This window comes from Vidua macroura, chromosome 7, assembly GCF_024509145.1.
Source record: "Vidua macroura isolate BioBank_ID:100142 chromosome 7, ASM2450914v1, whole genome shotgun sequence".
Lineage (NCBI taxonomy): Eukaryota > Metazoa > Chordata > Aves > Passeriformes > Viduidae > Vidua > Vidua macroura.
The window spans coordinates 26,581,176-26,595,606 of NC_071577.1; the positions used below are offsets into that span (position 1 = coordinate 26,581,176).

At 36.9% G+C, this 14,431-nt stretch overlaps 1 protein-coding gene across 3 annotated transcripts in view; it reads left to right on the forward strand.

Moving 5' to 3' along the window:
* MAP3K2 (mitogen-activated protein kinase kinase kinase 2) overlaps positions 1 to 14,316 on the forward strand; it is a 50,412-nt gene extending 36,096 nt beyond the window's left edge. For all 3 annotated transcript variants that reach the window (XM_053982325.1, XM_053982326.1, XM_053982327.1), the window contains 6 exons: positions 204 to 410; positions 1,141 to 1,289; positions 3,076 to 3,207; positions 4,335 to 4,464; positions 5,531 to 5,708; positions 7,421 to 14,316. In XM_053982325.1, the coding sequence (XP_053838300.1) occupies positions 204 to 410; positions 1,141 to 1,289; positions 3,076 to 3,207; positions 4,335 to 4,464; positions 5,531 to 5,708; positions 7,421 to 7,646 (1,022 nt within the window). In that variant the 3' untranslated portion in view covers positions 7,647 to 14,316. The remainder of the gene's footprint in view (positions 1 to 203; positions 411 to 1,140; positions 1,290 to 3,075; positions 3,208 to 4,334; positions 4,465 to 5,530; positions 5,709 to 7,420) is intronic.
* Positions 14,317 to 14,431: the final 115 nt, after the last annotated feature.

Sequence of the window (14,431 nt, forward strand, 5' to 3'; positions counted from 1 at the left end):
TTTTGATTCTGTCTAGTCCTTATATACATCTTTGATGTTTATTTTCTTCTAGGTGGAAGAAACTTCATTATGATTGTGTCCTCACCTCTGCTGCGGCAGATCTGAACGAGATGATGTAGAACTCATAGAGTATTTGCATGCACACATTGCATTGCAGCATCTTTTTGTACTGTAACTTTTGTGTTCTGTGTATGTCATTGAAGGTCGTAAAACTTTTCCAAGAGCCAGAAGGACTCAGGGCAACAACTTCCGATCTCCGGTTAGTTTCAGTCCCACTGATCACTCGCTGAGCACCAGCAGTGGGAGCAGCGTCTTTACGCCGGAATACGAAGATAACCGAATGAGGAGGAGGGGCAGTGACATAGACAATCCTACCTTGTCAGTCATGGATATCAGCCCACCCAGCCGCTGTAAGTTCTGGCATTTTCTGAATCCCGCTGTGAAACTCTTACTTTTCAAGTATATCATGTCAAAACCTTGCATGCCATCCAAACACATGGCATTAAATAACATGGTTTTATTTCTCTAATAGGCAAAGGTCAAGACTACGCTCATCAGTATTTTCATTGCTTACCTTGCCAAGCTTCATGTAGACTTTCAATTGGAATTTACATCTATGATAACAAAACATTCTAAAAGTGATTTCTTAAACTCTTTAGGACTTCAGAAGGATTTTGTAGGTTATATTTGCTCTTTATTCTTGCAGATGTTGGTCATGTTTTCAGTTAAACTGTACATTTTTAGTGGTACTGCTTTCATACTTGTGGTAGAATTTCAGGAGGAAATATAATTTGTGTTGACTTCAGTAGCTCATACCTTGTAATTATGCCTTTATTTTTTAAAAAAGAAAGTGGTTTGTTTAACATTCTTTTTCTGTTTTTCAAATTAACTATTGCTAGTTGTTTTAAGTATATCTAGTTCTACCACAACTTATTTTGTGAATAAATTTAAGTAGCTAATGTTTTCCATCTTACAGGGAGTTTTATTGATCTTTGTCATTTATATGGTGAGGTTTAGGACGCACAGTCTCAATTGTTGAAAAAGTAGTCTTTTAAAAAATTATTTTCTGTGTATTCCAGTTTTTCTCGATCAGCTGAATAACAAGCTCATTTGAAAACCAAAACATACTTATATTTTCAGCACCACGAGCTCCAACTAACTGGAGACTTGGTAAACTGCTGGGTCAAGGTGCATTTGGCAGAGTATATCTGTGTTACGATGCTGACACTGGAAGAGAACTGGCTGTTAAACAAGTTCAGTTTGATCCCGATAGTCCGGAAACCAGCAAGGTAAGAGATACCAAAGAGAGACCTTGGAAAAGGCTTCTGCTGAAGTGGTATGCTCTAGACCAGACTCACATTCCTTTCCTTGAACAGGATGAACATGTTTTAAACCATGTGTTAGGAAACCATGTCCTTGTTAGGAATTCTGTTTTGTTTGTACCATAGATAATTAGTCTGCTTACCTGATTTTAATATTACATCATATTTTTTAATTTTCAGGCAGATCCTTATGCTGTGAAGATGCATAATTTGATTTGGTGCCATCTTAGTCTCTAAAATCAATCTATTACAAAGTGTGTTCTGAAATAGCTAATTAGTTATACTAATAGAAATTGGAAGAAATTACATTTATAAAGCAAAAATAGCTGTACTAATATAAGTGTTCCTGAAAATAAATTGCCAAAAAGAAATTGGTTTTGGCTATGAAGACAGTTTCTTATATATTTTTTCATCTTTTTTGGAGGTATATCTGTTTGGGGGGGCAGGAGTTTTGTTTCTTTTAAACGTTGTGTATCAAGACTAGCTGCTGTTACACACTGTCTTTCTCCCTAAAGAGCACAAGTTTCCTTGTTAGTTTCTTCTCTCTCTAAAATTAAACTCTATCTTTAATTACTGGATGCTGAAGGAGATAAGCAATTTAAAAGTAGCACCAATCTGCTGTTTCTTTTTTCCCCATACTTGCTGCTTTTTACAGGATGGGAAGAGAATTATTACTTTCCTTACGACTCTGTTCTGCACTGTGGGGAGCAAGGCCAGGGAAACAATAGGTGTAAGCATGATTGCAGAATTGAGCGGCTGCCAGATATAGTTGCTGCTATTAGTGGTATAGGATCAAAGAAAAAGTCAATAATAATTTGTGCTGTAGATTCCTAGTGTACTTGTTGTTGCTACTTCTTTAAAATGGGTAACAGAACAACTCGTTATGTTTTGGAAATGTTAAAATATGGTAGTATCTCTCCAGAAGCAACAGTTTTTTGAGCTCACTTATCATGGCATTTTGTAGTACTATGTGCCTCTGTGTGTAAAAAAAAAATTATTTTTCTTTCTAATCTTAGAAGTATGAGGGTATCCATAACAGGCTATGACAGATAAAAATTTAGGTTTTCATGAAAAACTTCTAGGTGAAATTTGGAATCTAGTCAGGTTTGAATTTGTGGGTTAGTATTTTTCCAGCATCTGATTGCTTAGTCCCTTTCAAAATATCTTACTTCCTGTTTGCAAAATTTGTAGTATTTTAGATGGCTCCAGAGAAAGTACCAGCTGTTAGTGTTTTCCTTTGTTGCATTTCATAGTTACAATATTAAGTGGTACTCAAAGGCATTTTTAAAGTATAGTTTATCATCCTAGAAAAGTTAAGAATTAATGCTAATTATTCCACCACAAAGATTAAAATGTGGGGTGGTTTTCTGTGTTTTGTTAGTTGTTTTTTTACCCAACTGGAGGCTTATGACATGTTGCATAATGATTACTGACCTCATGAATATATTGATATCTTCTGTGCTCTGAAACAAACATAACTTCAAGAAAAGAGAAACAATGAAAAACAGCAAAATCATCCCAAAGATAATGTATAGAAAAGACATAGTTTTTGTTGGTTTTAATTGCCTTAGTTTAACATTGATATTTTCTTGTTATAAAATGCAAAAACTTTGCATTAGTTGTAGGAATATTTTGTTACTTAGTTTGCATAATACCTTAATATGTACACACTGCTCTGCTTGAAAAAATTCAAATCCAAAATCTTAGTTTTACTACATCAAGCATGGTAAATCTATCTGTTCTGTCCTTTCAGGAAGTAAATGCACTTGAGTGTGAGATTCAGTTGCTGAAAAATCTGCTGCATGAAAGAATTGTTCAGTATTATGGCTTTCTGAGAGATCCACCTGAAAGGACACTCTCAATATTCATGGAGTACATGCCTGGGGTAAGCAAGAGAGCTCATCCACTTTAGCCTTTGATTGTGTGCAGTGTGATGAGCACCCAAGCATTCAGCTTTGCACAAAAGATATTTAAAACTGTCCAAATTAAAACCACCAAAGACGGGTGGCAAGGGCTTACAACCTCCTGTCTTCTCCATTGGTTGCTTGAGTTTTCAGAATTACAGTGGTTCATACAAAAGTTCTTTGTGTTTGGTTTTGGCATAAGTGGTGCCTGGCAATGTCTTTGAAAAGACAATATTATCATTAGTAAACTCTTAAATCTCCCTGAATTTTACTTTGTTTTGCCACGCTTCAAGTATTTCTGGAAAACAAAAAGTAGGTGAGATGGGGGTGGGAATAAGAGCATACAGAAAATAATCTTGGTGCTTGCTTCTTGTGTGGCACCTAGTACATGCTGAACTGCTGTTCTTCTTCTTTGTTAGGAAATATTATAAGTTCAGAAAACCGTAGATTTTCATTTTCTCACCATGTGGGGTCAGCAGAGCTAAATAAAATGTGCTCTCTATAAAAACAGAGGCTCTGTATTTCTGAATAGTTAGAGCAGTCTACTTACTATGAGACTCCAGAGGGGAAAAGCAGTGTCTGGGCATTGTTTTCTTGGTGGTGGTGTGTTTTTTGTTTGCTGCTTCTTTTTTTTTTGAGTTCTGGGTCTTGTTTTGTGGGACATCTTGAATTCTGAGATTTGGAGAAGTGATAGAAGTAATCTTAGCAGTTTGTAACTCCATGTGACAAAGACAGGTTGCAAAACTATTTTTGAAGAAATTTTGATTTGATCTTACTTTAAGCTAAGATTTGCTTACCTCTAATTTTTTACCTAAAGCACCACCCTGTAGTACATGGTGGTTTTTTACTTGACAATCTTTTTTTCTGAGTAGGAGCTAACGCGAAGGGTATGTGTCATGTCTATCCTCAGTGTCACCACTTACCCATCAAAAAGTTTGAGGGTGCTGTTCTCTTTCTGTACATTGGACTGGAACTATTCAGCTGCTTGCAAGTTTTAAGGTTAAATCAAGAAGAATTGTAATTTTAAATGTCTATATTTCAGGCACAAATTTAATTGAATTTCAGTTCAATTCTAGAAGTGTTAGTGCTTTATGCTTCTGTGCCATAGGGTTCCATCAAAGACCAATTGAAATCATATGGAGCACTCACAGAGAACGTGACTCGTAAATACACACGGCAGATTTTGGAAGGAGTTCACTATTTGCACAGTAATATGATTGTCCATCGAGATATTAAAGGTAATGAAAGTTCTGTGCACAGTGCTCTTTATTACTGATCCTTCTCCAATCTTATGTGAAGCACTAAAATGCAATTAAGTTTGAAATACCAAAATACTGACTTAAAATCAGTGTGACTGCTTTCCATCTTTTAGTCTTGTCACTTGTTGTAACTGGGGGAGGGAAAAATAGGCAACTTTGGGATGTTCTAGCAGAGTTCTGGCAATATTTGTTTAGTCTTCATCTGTAAAACAAGCAGGATAAATTCCTTTGATTTTATTTTACTATTAATAGCTTTAAATGTATTAGAGGATGATGTAATTAGAAATAGAATGTGCAGAGCAAAGCATTGTGACTCTAAAGTTTAAATTCACAGAGTTTTGTTTCACCAGTTATGTTGAAATTACCCAGCACTTCACTGGTACAAGAAGTGATCGGCAGAAGTGACTTGCCTGATCAGACTTCTTCCATTTTACTGCTAAGAAGCCTGGTGTAACATTTCCTTTTTGTAGATAGGTGCCGGTGACTTGCAAGTGTTGCATAAGCAAGGTGTGAATATGTAGGAAGATGGTGATGTGCAGAATAGGTGTGTTGAACACAATGCTGTTGTATTCCCTAGTATTTTTACCATTTTTCTGTTGCTCTGTATCAACAGAGTGTTTTGTTCCAAAGCAGGTTGAGATATCACAGTCAATTTGTGCATCTTGTGCAGATAACTGTTTTGAATAAATCCATAACACAGTTTGAGGTGTTGCTTTAAAATAGCGTGGAGACATTTTCAGTTGTGTGGAAATTCCTTTCCCATTTATTTTAATTTCCCATGTATGGCGCATTCCTTGTTTTTTCAGGAGGACATTTCAAAGGGACTGCCCCTTCCTGGAAAAGGCCTAGGATGCAAACCAATGTGTGCAATTCATTATTTTCTGAACTCCAGAATAGGCTAGTAGGAACGAGCGGAGAAAGTAAATTCTCTGGCTTGAAATCCTAGGTTGATGTTGAGTTGTATCACTGAATCCAAACTTCTGTTACTGTTTCCCATGCCAAAACCTTGAGTCATTCATGAAGGTAATGCTATGTTCCCTTCCAGGAGCAAATATTCTGAGGGATTCAGCGGGCAATGTGAAGCTTGGTGACTTCGGTGCCAGCAAACGACTGCAGACTATCTGTCTGTCTGGTACGGGAATGAAGTCTGTCACAGGAACTCCCTACTGGATGAGTCCTGAAGTTATTAGTGGAGAAGGGTACGGCAGAAAAGCAGACATCTGGTATGTTAAAAACCCCTTCTCTACTGAAAAGTGTCATTTCATTTTCAACAGAGAGTAGGTGTTTGTTATCTGAAGCTGCTGTTTCATCCTAGGATTTAAGCTGAAGAAGGTGGCAAATGTGAACACTGACAGTCATGTTTGGAGAATCTTAACACTGAAATTTAATTTTTCGCATGGCAGTTTCTCAGCCCATCAGTTTAGAGATCATGAGAGAATCCTTTCAACTGACCTTGCATGAAGTTAGGATTCCCAAACTGTTTGTTAGTTCTGAAGAGGTACTGACTGAAAGCAAGATGTGAAGCTTTGAAACATCAGTTCAGTCAGTGTGTTGTAATGAAACTTCAACACCAAAATACCTTTGATGCAAGGCAGAAAATAAAATGCTGCTCCTCTAAAAGTTGAACACTTAAGAGTGAATTTGCTAGATTTAAAAGGGAGTATCAAAAAAATAATTTGGTTTAAGTTGTTATTAAATACATAAGAACTAGGAGGGAAAGGTAATTTGTAAAAATGAAGGTTAGGGAAACATTATATATGCCACAGTGTAACATGGCTCCGGACCAGTGGACAGATGACTTTGGCAATGAGACCCCTTGCACTGCTGCTGATCTGTGAATATGCAGTAATGGGCAGGCAGCAGCAGAAGGGCTGGAATAGTAACACTGTGTTTAAAAGGGAACTACATTGTATCCAAGCAGTGGCAATACTTTTAACCTCAGGGAAATTAATTTAGGCTACTTCAGATTACTTAGTAATTACTCTGATATACATGAAAAATAGGTCAACCTTATAATATCAAGCAGCTGACTTGTTCAAATTTGAAGTATTGGTTCCAAGGTTATTGTGTGTTTTTTGGTGGAAACTTAAGAAAAAATACTGAAGTTAGACAGCTGTCAGTGAGTAAATCCTTATTGTGCAAAGCAATGTACGTCTGTTTAAGCACAAAACTTCTTGCAAGCATCTTGAAAAACATTGAAACTTTCTAAGAACTGGGAAATAATTCCAGCCTATTCATTTTGCAGTATCGCTTACTTGTTATTGAAAGATGCTGATCGTTAAGGACTTCTGGAATAGTTTCTCTGGCCATATGTATGCCCTTCTGCCTTCCTAAATTCTTTAAACATTGTTCCTAAACAATCTTAAAATTTTGTTTGTCAATCTAAGTATATTTTTAGTATCCTTTACTAAAAGAGAAGATACCTTGAAGTAAGGCTTTTGTTCTTTAGCTACCGTATTATGTTTGCACACGATTCACCGGTGATAACTTGTGCATTTCTAATGACTGGCAACTCACATGGCATGCACGGAGCTCTTTCCTGGTGCTTTGCATTTCTGTTCAGCCTCAAGGAGCAGGAAAGCTTCCAAGTGCAGTGCTGAGTGTGTGGCCTGCTGACCACTGGATGCTGGCAGTGCCCTACCACAGTTGGTATTGCCTGGATAAATATGTAATTATTCCTTCACTGAGGTAGTGGCTTTCAGCCCAGGGAAGTAGTAAAGTGGAGACATAGGTAGTGATTTGTGTAACTCTTGAGATAAAGGTACAGCAGTACGTGCTGGTTTTCTCCAGTGCCTGTTTCATGCTGAAGTTACTCTCTAGTGTTAGGTGGACCCTGCTTGTTTGCGATATTTTAGTCCTTCTCTGCTATTTCTTGTTTTCCTGGAAGGTCATGACTCTGTTGTAACCTGCTTTTTCACTTCTGCCTCTGTTTCAGGAGTGTAGGTTGCACAGTGGTGGAAATGCTCACTGAGAAGCCCCCGTGGGCAGAGTTCGAAGCCATGGCTGCCATCTTTAAAATTGCCACTCAGCCAACCAACCCCCAGCTCCCTCCTCACGTCTCCGACCACGCTCGGGATTTCTTGAAACGGATTTTTATCGAGGCCAAGCTGCGACCGTTTGCAGATGAACTGCTAAGACACACGTTTGCACACTATCACTAATACCTGCCTCAACTCAGCTTGCATCTACTGCATTTATTTTCTATTTGACTGCACTTTTATTTTTTATTTTTTACAAAGAAAAAGGAGAAAAAAGACAAGAGAGAGAATATTCTCTTGAATCTTTGTTTTACTTAGATTGTAAACAATCTAAAATTTGTATCTAAAATGAGAATCTTCTCTCCCCCGCTCCCACCAGGACTAGAACTTTTTGTTTCTATAATGTACTGATGTGGTTGATGTAGATAAAGCACTTTAGTACATATTTGTTCCTTATTTAAAGAGGAAAAAAATTACAAATGCTTGGACAGTCAGGAACTGTGTGACTTTTTCTGACACCGCTGACTGACTCAGGGTGCAGGGAAAAATAGACATGCAGCTAAAGGACATGAAGGTTACTTCTATGTGATTCTTATCTATATTGTAGGTACTTGCAGCAGAGAGTTCTAAGTTCTTACTATATTTTAACATTTAATCAGTTTCTGGAATGTACAGTTTAAGCAGGAACATGTGGTTCTGATGAACCTGGAAGAAATTTGACAAAAATTGATGAAGTTGGGAGAACTTGGAACTCTTTGTACAGCAGCATGTCTAGCTGGTACTTCTATGTGACCAAAAGAAAATAAAAACGAACTCAAAACTGATGTACTAGTTAGAGGTTTTGGTGTAGAATTATTGTATTATCTTAATATGAAAATAATTACAGGTAAACAGATTATGGGCCCAGACTCCTAGAAACTACTATACTGCAAAGGGGAAATTTCCCATGCTAGACAAGGGTCAGCTATTGGATGTAAATAGTTAGGAGAATGCCTCCTGCTCTACCTGCCAAAGAGAACCTCTGTAGCATAAGCTTTGAGGGAGACAGTTATCTTAGCTGATAAAAAATACTGATGTTGAGGGTCAGTTCTCCTCCACAGTCCCATGAATGGCTGCAGGGGAAAGGGAATGACTAATCCTTGTGCAGTATATGAGTTACTGGATTCAGAATGAGCTATAAGAAATGTTTTTAAAGCTGTTGAGAGGTGCTAGAATGGAATGTATGTCAACATCAAGTGCCTGAATAATATAAAATTCTTCCCATTCTGCACTAAAAAAAATTGGTTTAGTAATGCAGGTCAGTCATCTAGGATGTGTTGAAAATTCCTGAAATAAAGTCAAACATCTCTTAACATCAGGAATGAGTCACTGAGAAAGCTAAGACTCCAGTTATATTTTTAATAAAGTTGCACTGATGAATCCTATGAAGAAGGAGGCACAGTACAGAAAATTGTACAAAGAACAGGCCAAAAGTGCAGAGAGAGCCAGCAATTAAATAACATGAGTGTGATTATTCTAGCCTGATAATCCAGATTGGTGTTTGTCAGATTTCCAACTGTCATAAAGTGTACATTAATTACTTTTTCTATTTCTGAAATAGCATAATAAAAGAAGTAAAAATCTGAAATATTGCTTCTCAGTTGAGAAGCCCAGGTACTGATCAGGTGTAGTGAATAACTGTCCTTTCACAACAGAAAAATCAGACTCTCATATTTTTGTAGAAGAAAATAGATAATTAAAGGGGCATTTGGAAATAAACTATTGGACGACAGAACTGAAATTATGTTTACTGTTTTGGATTATTCATTGCTTGCTTTTGTTGTTTTTTAAAGGCAGAGCAGGCTGGTACTGTGACCCTTGTCTAGTTTGACAAGGCTCTACCTGTTCTGCATCTTTAAAGGACTATCAGGTTTACAAAATTTATGGAGACAGAACAATAAGCTTACCCATTCCCACAGTCACTCACATATGAGATTTCTGAATTTATTCTGCTGAATTCCATATGTTTTACCAGAGCATAAGCAGGAGTATGGATATATCCTAATCACTTTACCTGTAATGGAGTAAGAATGACTTTTTTTGGCCATGTCTCCAGAGACTGAAAGTGGTGACTTCTTCAGCTTATGTGAGCATTTTACCCAACTCATAATTTTCTCAGTCAGGGTCCACAACTGTGCAAGGCTTCCTGAGCACAGGAAGAATTAGTCAGACCAGGAAAAGTGTAAAAGGCTGAAAGGAAAGGCAGCTTGTACTGACTTTTTTTTTGTTTCTCTGTCACTAGATAAAAGCTATGAAGCAGCCTTTAAGAAGAATTGGTATGTACTCTGCTGTAAGGGACCTTTGCTTTATAAGCAAAATATAGTGACAGTAGGAATGGGAAGTTTAATGTAGAACCTAATAGTTTATGTAGGTAATTTTCAAGATCATGTAATTGAAATAATTGATTTCAGACTAAGAAGGTACCAAAACCAAGGTAAAAATGTATATAAAAATCTGTAGTGGTCAGTGATTCCTGAAAAGGTAAGGAAATTTTATATTACCAAAAAAGGACATTAAAGGGAAAATGTAACCGGGTTTATCTGTAGCATTCATAACATTTAAATATACTATTCTAAAGAGAAACTGCACTCTCTGAAGCTTGAAAATTTTCAGAATCTAGTTTTCTTATAATGTGACCTTTCTGTGAGACAGTGCTGGATCATGTATATTGCAATATCACTTCCTTGTTGTGATTTTTAATTACTGAACAATCAAGTTTGCTGCTTTTGTGCCTTTTCTAAAAAAAAAATGGCATTCAGTCATGACAACGGTCAGCATTTTGGAGCCAGGAAGAAAGCAACTTTCAGAATACATTTTTCATCATGTCTTTGGCAGGTCAGAAAGCTGCCAATGTAAAGACTGTGCTTCTTAAATGAAGTTGACATTTTCCAGTTCGAGTGATTCTAGTAAAATTTTACAAATATAACCAAGGTTATGCTTGGGCTAGTTTTTTTTCACCCTAAGGAGAATTTCTCTGCTGACTTAAATAACTTAGAGTAAATTTTTTGAGCTAGAAATAATTTGAGCTAGAAATAATTGTGAAGCTAAATCAGACTTTTACCAAGAGGTTGGCTATTACTTACCCCTAGTGTGGTAATGTAGTAAAGCAAGCTGTTTTACAGGGTTTGTTAAACACTTACAGGGACTCCTGGAGTGATGGTGAATGACCCCTCATTCTAGAATTTGTGAGGTTGCATGGAATTTCATGCTTTAAATTCCATTGGAGGAGGATTGCAGAGCCAAGATCCCTACTCGCAACTTCTTGTATCTCACTTAAAAAGCCACCAGCATTTTAGAGTACAAATTGGTCTTAATTGTTGAATCCAGTTATAAAAAAATGCCAGTGAAAGTAATACTGCTGCAGGGTTGGTTTGTTTTTCTGTAAATGCCACAATGAAGCTGTACTCTAAAGAAATAAGGGTTGAAATTCACGGTGAGTATGTGGATTTTCAAAAGTCTTACTTATCTAATGATTTTTAGTATTCTTGCTGTTTTACATACTAAATGACAAAAGCTACTTCTGTGGTATAGTTTTAATGGTGTAACTAACAGCCCTGTTAGAGCTTGACTCAAGGTTTAACTTGTGCTGTGTTGGAGAAAGTTGCTTATTTTTTATTTGGGTGATAGAAATATCCATGGAAGAACCCAAAAAGGCATGGATCTAATAATTGCATAGTTAAATCTACAGACTTCTTTTCTTGACAGTTTAAATATAGTATTAAGACTTCTAACTTGATTTCCAATTCGATTTGTAGCTAAATAGTCCTTTCAGTAAAATAAAATGAAAACTTTGGGGTTTTTTTAGCTAGTGCCTTTTTCTCTGTATGCCTTAATTTTGGTCATGTTGGAACACCATATTGAAATATGTCATACAATTCCATGTCACCAAAGCAGTCTTAGAGAATGGTTTTTTTCAAAGTGCCCAAAGCAGAGCTTGCCTAACTGCATTGAAAAGTGTGCTGGAGTTATAATCTGCAGCAGTCATTCAAATTCAGAATTTAAAAGTGATTTTTGGCTTCCTGTGCTAATACATGTTTTGTATTTGCATTCTGGATATTGTACACCAATGTACATGCCAGAAAGAGGATTTGTCTGCATTCACCTAAGTAACTGGATTGTCAGGATTTGGCTTCCTGGCTCTGGATACCAGACTCTGCAGCAGAGTTTCTTATTGGGCTTGAAAACAAAGTTGGTACATTTTTAAGTGTGGTACTGTATTAAAAGCTGTTTACTTTCAGTGCACAGGAATATGATCTCTCAAGCCAACCAACAGATTTCTTTCCTGTGCCTTGTGGATAATCCTAATCCTGCCATTGTCTTGACTGAAAGCCTTGTAGCACCCATAGGTACAGTGCAGTACAGCAAGCCATTCTTTTGGACAGCATAGAGCAATGTCTAACTGCAGCTTCAGAGACTTGAGCAAATTGGTCAGATCTACAGTTATTTATAACCAATTTCTTACTTTTTTAATCTTGAAAGACTGTGTCACGCATATAGAAAAGTATAATGTGTGTGCTTGAATGTAAGTCCCTATGGTGTTTCTGGAAAAGCAAAAGTATTGCCGCCAGTGTCATTTCTTCTTGCTGGTAACTTGCTGTCTTGTGGCAATGACAAGTCTGCAGTGTAGAATCACATACAATTACCAAAGCTTTTCTATCCCATATACATATAGCCAAAAGTGATGTTTCATGTCTCTTATAAATAGTGTGTATCCACCAGTAAGCTGTTGCTGACTGAGTAAAGCAGGTACTAGTAAAAAGTGATAGACACTGCCCATATTTCAAACATGTGGGTGTTTATAGTTGCTGTTTGATACGCAAAACTCATGCTTGTATTAAAATGAAGAGTTTTCTTTTTAAAAGCTCTTTCTAATTTAATCTTACTGTCGTCATTCTAAAATTACTGCATAAGCTTGATGACTGAAACCTGGTGACTTTTGTAGCTGGGTTTGAGCTTGATGACTAAAACCTGGTGACTTTTGTAGCTGGGTTTGAGCCTTGGGACATTTCAGGAGCACCATGAAGATAAAATTGTGACCTGATCTGTTCTGTGCACCATAGTGAGAATGTTCCAAAGCTGTGGGAAGCGGCCAGTCCTCTTTATGTGACATCCAGATGTCACCCACAGTTACTTGGATGTGAGTGCTGCCTTCAAGAGGAGCCACTAATGTGCACTGAGGGGTTAGACAGGTTTGCTATCAAGCCAGGGTTCCTGAATCAAAATCTGTGATCAGAAACAAAGGAGCTCTTTTCTCATTTGATATCCCCCACTTGGCCCACACCATTTATTTTTCTTTCTAGCTGGCAAAGCTTAAGTCCTGCATAGGTGGTGGCCTGTGATAGCTCCTGAGTAAGGTGTGTGTCCAGCTTTAGACCAGGGAGCCCATCACTTGAACCCAGGATGCTGCAGCTCCCAGTTTGCTGGTGCAATCCTTTGGTTTCCTCTAGCAATATATATGTGTACAGAGTTGGGAGGTAGATGAGGTGGAGGAAATGATATTTCTCATGTTTCAGAGCAGTCACATCTTGGCTAGGGCTTAGTTTTCAGAAACTTATTTTAAAGGGAGAGGACTTGGATTAAATGTCATAAAAAATGTATCTTATCGTTCAGCCCTTACGTTGAGTTTACAGGTACGAATTGGAGGTCAGGGTCTTCTGTTGAGAAATAAGAAAAAGGATACTCCAGCTCATGAGTGGATAGTCATAGGAAATATATCAGAGCTTTTTGTGCTTTTTACCCAAAAATAGATGATCCTTTTTCCCCAGAGGTTTGTATAATGTGGATATAAAAACAAGGATTGCGTTTTCTTTTCTGAACAGCCATTAGATTGTCAGTTGCCTAGTGTTTGCTTCTTGTTAATACCAGTAAAAGAAGGTGGTGTCACCCTAAAATTGGAATGGTTTATAAAGCATAGTGTCTGTCATCTCAGACCTCGCAGGCGTTGTATAATGGAGTATCACTGTAAATATGTGGAGGAGACTTAGATTAATTGGAACGTAGGATTTTAGTTTTCATGAAGCTATGAATAAAAATTTGTAAATTTACTCTTGATCTAATGTACATTTTTATGTAGCCATTAAATTCTCTATTTAATCTATCAGTTTCTCACTGTAAATGTTTTTACTCTCAGTTGAATGCTGGGCACAGTTTGTAATGTATGTACACAAAGGTGTTTTTTTCTATCAACGTTGACTTTTTTGCACATTTTTGGAAATATTTAATTTGTACACTGATTTAATACTCTGACCAATTGTCGATGGGTGTATGAGAATCACGTGTGTGTGCAATGTACTACTGTCTGGATGTATGGGGTTTTTTATTACTTCTGAGATGTTGCTGCCAGTAACTGCACTGCTGTTGCTGCTTTACATGGAATATCTTGTGTGTATAAAAAAGATAAAAACAATTTAAAAATTAGCTTATGGTTATCATGGTTGAGGAACTCAGGAGTTGGGCATTGCTTGCTGGTTCCATTGTCTAACAGCCTTCCAAAGTTAAAAACAACCAATCAACCCCGCCTTGTAATTCTGTGTATGCATTGAATGTGTGTGTATATATATTCCAGTAATCTTATTCCACAATTTCATTTCTACATTTTTATGAACTTGTTTTTTAAGGGTACTATGTTTAGTTAGAATAATTAAATATATAAAAGCTTTGAGAGATGATTTACTAGATAAATATATTTTCAGCTGGCTGATGTTCAAAATATTTTTTTAATTTTTGTTTTTAACCATTCGAAATGTATTTGTATTTCCAAAATCAGACACGAATTGTACTTAGAAATATATTAAAACACTCTGTAGGGACAACAGTGTGATTTCTCTTTAAGAATTCTGTACTTCAGAACACTGCGCAATGTCACTCTCGTATCTCAATTTCGAGTTGGCTTTTTTATTGTTATTTACGGTGCGCTTTCCGGAAGTTCA